Here is a 14,432-nt window from a genome sequence, read left to right on the forward strand (position 1 = left end):
TTACCTACCTACCTACCTACCTACAGACATACATACAAACAAACATAATGCTTACGGTTATTACAACATATAATATCATGCGACATTACAATTGTTCTTTTATGCTTTAAAGGAGCAATGCAGCACGTTTAAGTTCTTTACTGTTATATTAGTGCATAGCATCACTTTCTGCTCCTTTATTGCTCCTGTGATGTTGCTAAAGTCCAGTTTTGAACAGCATTTTAGTTCAGTAACAGCGGCCTGTCACACGGTTCAGCAGATCTGAATGTTCTCCACAAGCAAATAGCACTTCTCAACATCAGTCAGATGTGCAGGTCAAAGTCTCTGCGGTAAAATTGTCACCTGCAGAATAGTATCCTCGACACATCGTACTCCTCATACTAAGCTAATAACCTGATCTATATATAAACTAATAGGCTGTCCTATATATGCTCAATTTTGTCAAACAATCTACTGTACCGATAAGAGTTGGAGCTTGATATATGAGCTAATAGACTGATCTATATATAAGGTAATAGACTGGTCTATTTGTGAGCTAAAATACTGATCTATATACAAGATAATAGGCTGTTCTGTATTAGAGCTAAAATACTGATCTATATGTAAGATAATAGGCTGGTCTGTATTAGAGCTAAGATTCCGATCTATATGTAAGATAATAGGCTGGTCTGTATTAGAGCTAAGATTCCGATCTATATGTAAGATAATAGGCTGGTCTGTATTAGAGCTAAGATTCCGATCTATATGTAAGATAATAGGCTGGTCTGTATTAGAGCTAAGATTCCGATCTATATGTAAGATAATAGGCTGGTCTGTATTAGAGTTAAGATTCCGATCTATATGTAAGATAATAGGCTGGTCTGTATTAGAGTTAAGATTCCGATCTATATGTAAGATAATAGGCTGGTCTGTATTAGAGCTAAGATTCCGATCTATATGTAAGATAATAGGCTGATCTATATTAGAGCTAAGATTCTGATCTATATGTAAGATAATAGGCTGATCTATATTAGAGCTAAGATTCCGATCTATATGTAAGATAATAGGCTGGTCTATATTAGAGCTAAGATTCCGATCTATATGTAAGATAATAGGCTGGTCTGTATTAGAGCTAAGATTCCGATCTATATGTAAGATAATAGGCTGGTCTGTATTAGAGCTAAGATTCCGATCTATATGTAAGATAATAGGCTGGTCTGTATTAGAGCTAAGATTCCGATCTATATGTAAGATAATAGGCTGGTCTGTATTAGAGTTAAGATTCCGATCTTTATGTAAGATAATAGGCTGGTCTGTATTAGAGCTAAGATTCCGATCTATATGTAAGATAATAGGCTGATCTATATTAGAGCTAAGATTCCGATCTATATGTAAGATAATAGGCTGGTCTGTATTAGAGCTAAGATTCCGATCTATATGTAAGATAATAGGCTGGTCTGTATTAGAGCTAAGATTCCGATCTATATGTAAGATAATAGGCTGGTCTGTATTAGAGTTAAGATTCCGATCTATATGTAAGATAATAGGCTGGTCTGTATTAGAGCTAAGATTCCGATCTATATGTAAGATAATAGGCTGGTCTGTATTAGAGCTAAGATTCCGATCTATATGTAAGATAATAGGCTGGTCTGTATTAGAGCTAAGATTCCGATCTATATGTAAGATAATAGGCTGGTCTGTATTAGAGCTAAGATTCCGATCTATATGTAAGATAATAGGCTGATCTGTATTAGAGCTAAGATTCCGATCTATATGTAAGATAATAGGCTGGTCTGTATTAGAGCTAAGATTCCGATCTTTATGTAAGATAATAGGCTGGTCTGTATTAGAGCTAAGATTCCGATCTATATGTAAGATAATAGGCTGGTCTGTATTAGAGCTAAGATTCCGATCTTTATGTAAGATAATAGGCTGGTCTGTATTAGAGCTAAGATTCCGATCTATATGTAAAATAATAGGCTGATCTATATTAGAGCTAAGATTCCGATCTATATGTAAGATAATAGGCTGATTTATATGTGAGCAAATAGTCGGATCTATACATAAGGTAATTATATACTGATCTATATACAAGCTAAAAGACTGATCTATATAAAAGGTGATAGGCTGATGTATATGTGAGCTAATGCACAGTGCTATATAAAAGGTAATAGACTGATAGGCCGATCTATGTATGAGGTAATAGACTGCGCTGTATATAAGCTAATAGCCTGTGCTATATATGAGCTTATAAACTTTGCTATATATTAGCTTATACTCTGCGTTATATCTTATACTATGTGTTATATATATAAGCTTACACTCTGCGCTATATATAAGCTAAAAGACTGTGCTATATATGAGCTTATACTCTGCGCTATATATAAGCTTATAGACTGTGCTATCTATGAGCTTATGCTCTGCGTTGTATATAAGCTTATAGAATGTGCTATATATGAGCTTATGCTCTGCGCTGTATATAAGCTAATAGACTGTGCTATATATGAGCGTATACTCTGCGCTATATTCAAGCTCATAGACTGTGCTATATATGAGCTCATATACTGCGCTATATATGAGCATACACTCTGTGCTATATACAAGCTAATAGACTTTGCTTTCTATGAATTAATGGACTATGCTATATGTGAGCTTATACTCTGCGCTATTTATAAGCTAATATAATGCGCTACATATGAGTATATACAATATGTTACCTTATAGACTGTGCTATCTATGAATTAATAGACTTTGCTATATATGAGCTTATACTCTGCGCTATATATGAGCTTATACCCTGCACTATATATGAGCTTATACCCTGCGCTATATATGAGCTTATACCCTGCGCTATATATGAGCTTATACTCTGCGCTATATATGAGTTTATACTCTGCGCTATATATGAGCTTATACTCTGCGCTATATATGAGTTTATACTCTGCGCTATATATGAGCTGAGCTTATACCCTGTGCTATATACGAGCTTATACTCTGCGCTATATATGAGCTTATACTCTGCGCTATATATGAGCTTACTCACCGCACCCTAAAGTTAATATACTGTGCCATATATGAATTAATTTACTGTGCTCTATAATGTATTGAAAACAAAGCAAGCAAACAAACAAAAAACAATAATAAAAAAAAAAAACTAAAAAAAAACAAACTACAAAAACACACACAACAATGTGTTAAGTACATCTTTGTTCTTGAGGATAGGCTAGTGTTCAAGTAAATTATCTAAATAGACCTTTTTTGTGTACAGAGTTATTTTAGCAGTGAAAATGATACATTAATCATTAACTTTCCAACAACTGAAGACAAAAAATAATGAAAAAATTACCGAACTTTCCGTTTTTATATTCCGACCAATTACTATCTGTAATTAGTAAACCTAGCTATTGAATGGTTTTGCATATCTTCAAGAAGCTATCCTTCGCAAAATGTTTGTACTAGCTAAAATAAACACTTGTTCCGTGTTCTACAGATGCTGTTAAATCATGCAAGTGGCCATCTTGTTCCGTGTTCTACAGATGCAATTAAATCATGCAAGGAACCCCAACCTCTCTAAGAAGAATCGAAATGCAAGTCTATTTTTTTTCAACGGAATTTATATACATGTAATCATTTGCCTTTTACATTTTGCAAGACACTCCAGTCAGTAGCAACAGATTGTGTAATAACCAAAGACTTGATAAACAAAGGGTTAATAACAGAAGTTCACAGCATTGTCTTATGTCTGTTTGTTTTGTAATAAAATTAACAATAAAATTTAACTTAAGCTACATATAGTAAAACAGTAAGCAGAACTGAATATAACGGTCCAAGTGCAGTTTCTATTTTGATTTTACTGATAAATCCTTTATTCTTCTTCTGTCGTTCCCTGCAAAACTACACGTCAACTGAAAAAAAAATGATACACAAGATTTATGTTCTGTTTATTAGTTTTCAACGGTATTTCATATAAAAGAGAGGTTTCTCCTAATTAACACAGTTTTACTAAAACGCAACTTGAAACGATAATAACATCAGGTTTAATCTAGAATATACAACAAGTTCTTTTATGGGAGTGATAATGGGTGACTAAGATGTGACCTTGGAAAAAAACAACAACACATAAACCTTATACAATAATGTATCAAGTAAACATATTTTAACACACACCTTGTCTACGTTCGCAGATGTAGTGCAGTTCTTCTTCACACCATACATCGTTCCATACTCCTTTATAATCGGAGACATACGCACAATCTTCGTCAAAATGGGATGGCTCGCTAGGACGCCACATGGTAAAAGAAGGAATCTGTCCAGATGATATCCAGACAAATGTGCCATTTCTTTCCTTGTTTGTCAGACCGATCCAATACCCTGTTTCGGCTGTGAAATAAAAGAAATAGTTGCCTTCTTTAACATTGATAGCAGTAATGAAACAAGCACTTTTAGACCGGATTAAAGAATCGAAGCCACATGATGCAGGACGACTAGATCTCTTATGTATCTTAAACACAGCTAGAATCTCAGCCCATAGAAGGTAATCCAAATTTAAAATTATGTTTACGAATAAATGCGCCGGTAAATTTAATATTAACAATCGTCTCATATGATCAGTTATAGTAGACTTTGCACGACAGGAGCGTAATCAGTACAGAAACTTGTCTAACAACAATATCTCACAATACCGAGCACATCACTACACGTATTTTAATGGTCTCAAATTCGGTACTCTGTCAGTAAGGTAATTTAACTTAAATAATTTGTTCTGCAACTCACACGGGGAATTTGACTGTTAAATAAAGAATATAATATTCGAGTGCGAGTTCAATGGTTCAAAACTGTTATTATTAGTCGTATAATCCTAAATGCTTACCTCCATCCAAAAACAGATACGGGGCCGTTGATATCAAGAAGTTGTGTTCTTTGACGTCGTTAACCTCGACAAGATATCCACCCTTTTCTCTACATGCCTCCTGTAAACATTTGTGAAATTTAAGGTTTAACTAGATTAGATTTTTCAGTCCTCTGCAGCTACTTTTAAACATTGTTGAGTTATATGAATAAACCTCTCCACAGAGATTACCTTCTCTTAAGGTACTTCAATCACTGTTACTGAAAGTCACATGGCTTTATAACTACACGAATCAATGCTAATTGCAGCAATTTCGCAAAACTCTGCTAAAATATTTGCAGTGGTGGATGTCTCTTTACTGTACGAGGAAATCATAACAAAGGCGATTGACACTGAACGACCGGGTAGCCTTTCAACTGTCTTTAAAGCAACTACCTCTATCTCTGCGACAATTTTAAATAAAACAAATTGAAAAAATGCCTTTTTGCTATTGCATTAATTTAAAGTGTAGAATAACGGCCGATCGTTTTACAGATTTTATTAACTAATAACACAGATCATTAGGAGAATATTTCTTGTTTCTTAATTTTTCAACATACCAGAGCATTTGTCCATGATTTTTTATCAGAACTGAAGAAATAACAGCAGAGTCTGTGCTGTTTCCAGCTTCGAGGACATGCCATATCTGCAAGTTAATATTATCAGGTAATTTCAACAACTAATATAATACTTGGCTTAACTACTTCAACATTCTATGACTGAGTTTCAAGCTGTAATAGTACTGGTCTGGTGAGCTGAACAACCAAGGAATTATACGCTATGCAAAAAAGTCATCATTGCGACCATTTAGCGTTACGTAAAGCAGTTACGTTGTAAATAAATACCAAGGTAAAATGTTCAGGGGCGAATATGACAAAAATATAATTGCTGTTTGCCTTAAACGCGTCGGCGAGAAATGCTTAACCACAGAACTTGGCCCATAATGCCGCAAATAGGCACCTTTTTCGCTTCGGTTTGATTTGAAGTAAAAAAAAAGGACAGATGCTAGATTGGTAAAGGAAAAATAAATTTTATATACATTTTCATTTTTAGAGCCTGTGATAGATGTTTAAATCAAAACTTAAAGAATGGATAAAATTTCAATTTACTTTTCTCTTTACATTTATTACCCACGAGTATCCCAGAACATATTTATCCTGGCATAAACCACAAACTTTTCTCCCGTCGGAATAAAATGATTTCACAGAATGTGAATAAATCTAAAAATAGAAAACCGCATCTTATTAAAGAGTTTAAGCTTACCATCCTGTACAAAGCACGTCGAGCCATTTAGGACATCAACGCCATTGCAGGTCCCACCACAGCCGATACATGTGAATAAATCCGGTTGATAAAAGAATGCACGACACATTTTATTCTTGTAGCAAATCTTAGAACATTCAACGGGTGTTGAAATATTTTCTGCTTGAAAAATGATGTCGTCTGCTACACATCGGAAGCCATCAAGTTCCAAATCTCGACGAAACTTTTTAAAAACAACAGATAACGTTGTTTGAAAACTGACAAATAAAACAGAAAAGAAGAAAAATAAATAAACATCATTATACGAAATGACGTTCATATCGTCTTTCTTTGTACTTTTTACGGAAAAAGTATTCCAGCAAAATTGTTTTGTTTAGTTTGACTAACTTATAGGTAAAGCTCGCTAATGAAACTGAAATGTCACGAATGAAAGAGGATATTTGCTAATAGCACGACGCTAAACGATCACTCTCCGCGCAGGTCTGAGGTATGTAAGTTCAAACGACATTTCTTATAAATATTTGAAGCTTCTTCTGGCGGTATGTTAAGGACAAGATTGACCTAGCGACGGAAATAATCAATATCGGAGCTACTTTAGAAATATTGTGTCACTCCTGCATCAATGAATTTATTGAAAACTAGGGTATGGTAAAAAACAACAAGAACTGTTTCCAAATATCGTGAGCTGAAACAATTGTTAAGAGAATTATTTCCTTAAAAATACAGTCACTAAGCATTATCCTTTACTTACTGTTATTAAACATAAGTGTAAATTACACTAACGTCTTATCGTTATTCAGAGTGACACTACAACTGTTTTACCTTCATAATTACTGTTACTATTTTACTAATTTCAAATGAAGGAATGTAATGTCTTTTAAATACTGAACAATTCTTTGGCATCAATTACGTTTTGCTAATTTCATTACCTCTAATAAACAGTCAGTTAAATCGAGCCTTCCATATTCTTTTTTTTTGTGATCCATGCTTTCAAAGGGTATTCTTGTAAATTTCATTCAGTTTCTTGATCATTCCGATAAAAACTTCAGAAATTTGCTTAATAACTACCGCAGCAAAATAACATTTTTGTTGCATATTTAAGAACATTATGGTAATACAGTCTAACCTGTCTTAAGCAGCCAGCCAGGGGAATCAGACAATTTTGCCGCTTAAGCCAGGTGACCGCTGATCGGAGGTGCAGGCAGTATATGTATTTTTCAGACTACTGACTAGTTTAGCCTTTAGGCCCATTTCTTTCTCGGTTTACCAGGATACATTGACGTGCATTTGCCTTCCTTCGCAATACCAATGGTCTTCTTAGCAATCTAAAACTCCGGCGAGGTTTATTGTACTACAAAAATTGTTACATATAATTTTCCAACTTCAAAACAAGTTTGTTTACAATTTTCGCCATTTTGGTAAGGGAAGCTGCTCTCCGCGCTTACTGTCTGCGCTAAAATCTAAGATTGCCGTTACGTTCCATAAAAGATCGAGTGGTTTATATTACTTTCAAACACAATAAATTTCGTATAAATTTAATAGATTTTTATGACAGATATATAAAAAATCACAAATATTATGCTACTAATTATATATCTAGTATTATCTTTAACCGAGATCAAACTGTGAGCAACAAAATTGGCACGAGGTGACACGCTAATTGCCAATAATTACTGGCCATTATCGCCTAAAAATAATTGGTTTTGGAAGAAACATGGCCGATGAAATGGGTCAAATACGGCGGTCGGGAGGCAATTATGGTGGACGGGAGTGCCTGTTCCCTGTACAGAAGAAAATGTGAGCTTTTTAAAAGTGAATATTTTCTATTTTCTTAATTGAATTAGTCATAGGTTTTAGATAAGAGAAGGACAGTAGCCATTAAACCGATTATCTTCTCGAATCGAATTGCATGGCATAGCTTGAGGTTCTTGTGATCTCCCCGCGAGTTCTATTTGTGTTGGAAAAAAAATATTGATGTGCCAGATTATGATTTGGAATTATTCTGCTCTCAGCTATGGACGACTCTCGAGTACATCATGTGACTTACCAGTTGACTTTTTGAGAACGAGAGTAAACTTCAAATGATAACAAATACCCTAGTCATTTAGAAGATATGCACGAATTTAATCATCAATGCAATAAACAGAAGAAGCAGCACCGGGTTTCGAATTTAAGCTTGCATAGTGAAATGCAACTGAATTTCAAGTTGCAAGTGAAGATTTCATGAACTTGCATTTTTTGCAAGTTACAACATTTTTTATCATTACTTTTGCTGTTATTTACGGTGTTTCATTTGGACCATCGATATTTATATTTTTGAACCCCATATTTCAAAGTCGAAATCACGAAACTACAATGATGACAGTCGAAAACACAACGGTGAAAGTCGGAATCACGATGGTGAAAACTCGAAACTAAGATAGTGAAAGCTATGATGTTGAACACGTGATATCTTTTCGCGTTTTCACCATCGTGGTTTCGTGTTTTCATCATTGTGCTTTCGACTTTTCATCATCGTACTTTCGACTTTCAACATCGTAGTTTCGACTTTTATCATCGTGGTTTCGACTCTCATCCTCGAAAGTCGAAAGGACGATCATGAAAGTCGAAAGCACGATGATGAATGTCGAAACCATCTTCTTCAAAACATTGCTGAAATAAATGTATAAGTATTAATATCAAAATTCGACGACTGAATTCCGTAGAAAAAAATAAAGAAAAAACGTTTTGGCGTGCAGTTCCCTATTGTAATATGTTTCTTTTTAATAATATAACTATATTTGGTTAATGATTTATTAAGAGTACCTAAATTAGAAAAAAGATCAATGTTGCATTGTAAATGAAATGTTATCAAACTCTCAGAATACTTTAGTTTTTACAATGATATTAAAATTATTAAAGATAACCTTAAAATTCAAAAACATCATACTACCTTAACTCTTAAAACAACAAATTAGAAGCGTCTCGAATACTACATGTATTTCAGCAATGTTTTGAAGAAGATGAATTATTCAAGTAACTGATTTAAACGTTTAGACATCGATGGTTTCAAGGAATGTAAGCGCAGACTGAAGAACTGGGTAAAATCGATTCTGTTATCTTCCCTTGTTTATCCAGATCAACGCTATATATTATTGTCTCCCTTTCCCGGTCGATCACTATCGGATATTTTTAGCGAGTGTTTCAGACCGTTATGGTTCGGCTATCTCCGCTTATCACATCACGGGAGGTGCCGATCATAAATAACAAACTCTAATGGATTTCATGTTTCTCTTCTGATAAAACAATATACATGTATGCTATTAGCAAAGCTTCAAGAAACAGTCCTACACAAAAATGTTACTGTTCTACGTATATTCAATTCCTTTTCACATTTTAAGAATCGTTATTCAAATTGGGTAAAGATATTGCAAATAAGCAATATTAAGAGCATCTATCCAATTACTCCTTCCACTGGTGTTTTTCTTTAAAAAAAATCAAACCATCCTTTTAGAAATGGTTCATTATCTAAAGGCAGACACAAAGCTATAGCTTATTAATTATTATTTCCTAATAAACATCTTATTTTTTCAACAACACCATACCATAGACAATTCTGCCTTTAACTGGCAAGAGAACATGTTATTTTCTCTGATCTATACTGGAGAAAGCAGGTCCTTGGATCTTAATGAGTCCGTAAGTTTGATCCTTGAGCAGGGCAAACGTTCTCCGACACTGTTACATAGAAGAGGTCGTGTTTAAAATCATTTGTCCTCCACTTCATGTAGAGATGTTGGATGTTACTCGCAGAGAGCAGGTTAGTACAGGTACAGCATCCAAAAACATTTGTAAACACTTTATTCCCCAACCGCACATGTTACATAATTAAAAAAAACTGTTTATAATCAAAGGTCTGATGGACCTGAGAATACGCTTGTGACTGTTGAGAAGAAAGAATCACTTTAGGGTATACGGGGGCAATTATAGTTCAGGATATTGAAGTATATTGAGTTATTACAAAAAGAGGCATGAAACTAAAATAATAACATTTTATAACCGTAACCGGGTGCAAAAAAGGCTGTTTAGATATGACTTGTTTCCTTTCAGAAATATATGTATAAAAATAAAAAAAAACTTTCTAGTGTTTTATTTACGATCTGTGATTAAAGGGGCATTCCGCAAGATTAACAAAATAGATGATACAAGATAAGCAAATGTACAGCTACAATTACATTCATTCTGTTTTACATTTTATTTCTATTGCATGCCGATTAACATATACTCATTGTTCGGATTTGTTTTGACAGTTTTATCAAATGAATATTGCCTTAAACACACCGAATCAATTTATTTTGAATTTTATATTCAGTTGCTTACCAGCAAAATGTCGAAAAACAAACAAAAAAAAAAAAAAAAAAAAAAAAAAAAAAACACACAAAAAAAAAAAAAAAAACAAAAAAAAAACAAAAACGAACAAACTTAAAACTGCATGGAGGCATGCTCTTTTTATTTTTATCTAAACAGTAGCTATGTTTTCTTTATTTATCGGCATTAATTATTATTAACATCATGTACGCAAATAAACTTATTGAAATAAATTGATTAATCTGTAAAATGAAAATCATCTACCATACTATCACAAAAGTAAGAGCAATTGGTTAATTAAAAGGTTATGTAGCTGCTGTAAAAATTGTAAGATATACTTTTATAATATTATATATACTAGCATGTATGACAAGGTTTAAAATAAACATAAGACAGCTAAAATGTCATAAAGCATAAAAAGTAGTAACTATTAATACTTAAAATGTGGGCCGGTGGTTTAGTGGTAACACGGTTGACTGTCAATCCAGAGGTTTGGGGTTCCAATCCCGTTCAAGGCACTGGAAATTTCTGAGATGCCCACCTAACTAGAGGCCTGTACTGGTTCTTCCCAGGAAAGACGGCTTCGCGCGTATCGGTGCTATACACCGGGCACGTTAAAGCAGCATGCCTCCAGATTTGGCTTAAACTAATCTTTCTTTCAAATTGAAGTTTTGGTTATATTATGAACATTAGAATATGAATTTTTGTTACTAAAATATTTTAAAAAATCCAAATAAAATCGAACCCGGACCGCCGCGGCAGTAAAGACATTTTCCCGTCGTCGTAGCCAAAGTAGTGAATAATGACTTCAAAATATAGATATTTATAATCGAGACAGTTTACCTAGAGTAAAAGCGTGACAAACGCTTTTCGATTTTCATCGTAAAAAGTAGTAAAAACAGCAAACTCTGATGTGTTTCCGCAACACAAGGTTGGTCAGTAATTAAGTTTTAAAGCCTTCTTAAGAAATATAGCATTTATTTCAAGTTATCTAAAAAATAATTTTTGTTGTCGAACAATCTGGAGGCATGCCGCTTTAAAGAACCAGACTGTCTATTCGAAAAGAGCTAGGCTAATTTAGCCGGACACGTCTGTATCTGAAAAATCTCTCTGTCTCTTCTGGGGGCTTTATCTCACTCTGTGCCTCTGGTCAGATAGATCTGTGTCTGTACTAGTAGAGGATGATTTTCGCGCCCTGTGTGGCTGCAGTATATGTAAAGCGCCTTTGAACGTGTTTATCATGAAAAGGGCTATATAAATCTGTTATAATAATAATAATAATAATAATAATAATAATAATAAATTGTTGGAATATATTACTTTGAAGGTTACAGCTAGCATAGAAGGAGTTGTAAGTAGATTTTGATGAAACATTTATAAGATTGTGTTGAACTGAAAAAGAAAAAACGTTCGAGAAAGCCAGAGAAATTGTTGAATCAAATTCAGAGAAAACATTAACGGGAACCGAGTCTTTGTCTGATTGTGGTGGTGTGTAACATTTTCATATATTCAGTTTATCATTTTTTTTTCTGTGCCTTCCTTGATCTTGTTCACTTTGATTTTTTAAGACGTTATTTGAAGATTACAGCTAGAATGAATTGTAAGTATTATTTGTAGCAAATTTGATGGAAACATCAATAAGATTTTTTTTTTGTACTAAAAAAAAAAACAACAACAACAAAAGGTTCGAGAAAGCCAGGCAAATAATTGAATCAGATTCAGAGAATAATAATATAGGCATTTACCTAGAGCAGTACAGTTTTGCGGGTAAGCGAAAGTTGCCATGGAATTTTGTCTTCTTCTAAAAACAAGGTAAGTTGACAGTTTTTGTTGAAATATATATCTGATAGCTGACACATAGGAGAATGTTTTGGTTTATATCCATCTTACAGATTTTTTTGAAAATGAAGAGAAACAGGGGGAATTCTGTAAATTTCTTCTTATATGCAAATGAGCTGAAAATGTATTGAAATGACTAGATAAGAAGTTTATGCCTTTCCAGTAAGTTTTTTCCTACCTTTGACGATAGTAATTAAAAAGTATAGATATCAACCTCTTTGCTGATATTAGTACCTAAAATTTTCAGCCTGTGAATAGCTGTGGAAATTTGGGACTTCCTTTTTTTGAAGATATAAATAGATCTAAGCTTTATTTAGACTAAAGTTTTTTTTCAGTATAACAGCATGTAGAGAACCCTTACATACACAGGCAATCGGCGTGTGACTTTGACCCCTTATGAATGATGGACCCCCCACCCTGTTCTCTACAACCCAGATCCCCAACATAATAACAGAGAAACACATTTCCAAAAAAAAAATGCTATATATAAAAAAAATAAAGGTATGGTACTTTACGGCCAAACATTAAGGAAAAAATGGAATGGCCTCAGTAACGATCTCACTGCGTACACAATTTTCGGTCGATTTTTGAAAATCTGGTCTTAATCAACGCATAAAGCATAAATCTTAACGGTAAACATGCACTTTGGTCTCAAGGCTGCATCATTTTGATGCAGCGAGACGCTATTCTTTGACAAAATCATCTCGTACACGATGTGACCTAACCCGTATATTTCTCGGACCAATAGACAAGTCAATGGCAGCCACCTATTCCTTTCGTTATTTCCAAGCACAATCGTGGCCAGCCTTTAGAAACATAAATAATTAGTCGCTTACCTATAATTACTTCGTCCAGTTTCCGTCAATAACGATGCATCCAGTCAATTTCCCAACGCTGTATTTCTCTCAAAACATCAGCTGCCATGTTTATACCAGCTCACGTGGTGAACACTCCTCCAGAATCGACCAATCGCAAAAAGGCTACGTAGTAAAAACCAGTTCCGGGTCGCCATATAAACATGGCAGCTGATGTTTTGAGAGAAATTTCCCAACGCTGGATGCATCATGATTAGGATTTTTTTTTACTGTGATCTTTTTTTCACATGATTTTGTCAAGACTGACAATTTGTTCATTGGAATAAGATAGTTAAAGGCGGCATTGTGTCACATAAAAATATGTCTGCATAGTTGCCTAACATTAAATGTCAAATTGTAAACAAGAAAATTCTAAATTTGGAAAATCCTTTGTTGTTTTTCTTCATTTAGCTCAGTTGAAGGAGATGAAGTTTGAAGCAATTTTCACAGTACAATCTCCAGAGTAGCTCACTCTGAAGCAAAAACCTCTCTATAACAACATCATGAGAATTTCCATAAGCTGAAATATAACTATCAAATTTACTTCTCCAGAACAACAACCTCAAAATAACTAAAATATTTGTATATCCCACAGGGTATTGCTCTACAGAGGTTGCATTGTATTTATAATATCTATGATTTCAAATGCTTTAAGAAAAACAACACTTTCAACAAGGGGAAAAGTGAACATATATTACTCATAAGGTGAAGTTTTGGCAGTTCTCAAGTTCATTGTTTTTGCATGCTATATAAAAACACTTTAGGTAGTTTATCATTATTGCATCATATACTAATAAGAGGTTGTAGGTTGTTGTTGGAGCTTTTAGGTGAGATCATAGGTGAACATCATCAGATTTATCTGTTTATTTTTTTCACCATTTTATTGAATATGTACATTGAATGTTATAAAATATGCAATCTTTTCAGACATTCCTATTAAATAACTTGTCATTTAGTCGATCTAAGTATATTTAAGATTTAAATAAAGCAGCAAGCCAATTAGCAACACAATTTGCTGCTTAAAACAGGTAATTCCTTAGACAAGTTGAAATTAGACAAAATGTGTTACCTGACTTGCTGCTTGATAATATATTTCTAAGATTAGAATATCTGCAAATGTCTAAAATGATGTTATAATTGTTTTAAAAACTATCATGTTTTATTCTCTTTATGTAATAAAGTTTTACATTTGTATTTCCAGAAGTGCTATAAGTGTGTTGTCATGTGAAATTGAATTTACCCCAACTGTGCTGCAAGATGTATAT

At 33.8% G+C, this 14,432-nt stretch overlaps 1 protein-coding gene across 1 annotated transcript; it reads right to left on the bottom strand.

The window, feature by feature from the left end:
- Nucleotides 1-2,977: 2,977 nt before the first annotated feature.
- LOC123555960 (perlucin-like protein) lies at nt 2,978-6,528 on the bottom strand. Its single transcript, XM_053548999.1, has 5 exons — nt 6,131-6,528; nt 5,428-5,513; nt 4,850-4,949; nt 4,147-4,359; nt 2,978-3,884 (listed from the first exon to the last, which is right to left on the bottom strand). Exons 1-5 carry the CDS (start codon nt 6,447-6,449, stop codon nt 3,874-3,876), a joined length of 729 nt encoding a protein of 242 aa, XP_053404974.1. The 5' UTR covers nt 6,450-6,528; the 3' UTR covers nt 2,978-3,873.
- Between the last annotated feature and the right edge of the window lie 7,904 nt (nt 6,529-14,432).

This window comes from Mercenaria mercenaria, chromosome 7 (genome assembly GCF_021730395.1).
Source record: "Mercenaria mercenaria strain notata chromosome 7, MADL_Memer_1, whole genome shotgun sequence".
Lineage (NCBI taxonomy): Eukaryota > Metazoa > Mollusca > Bivalvia > Venerida > Veneridae > Mercenaria > Mercenaria mercenaria.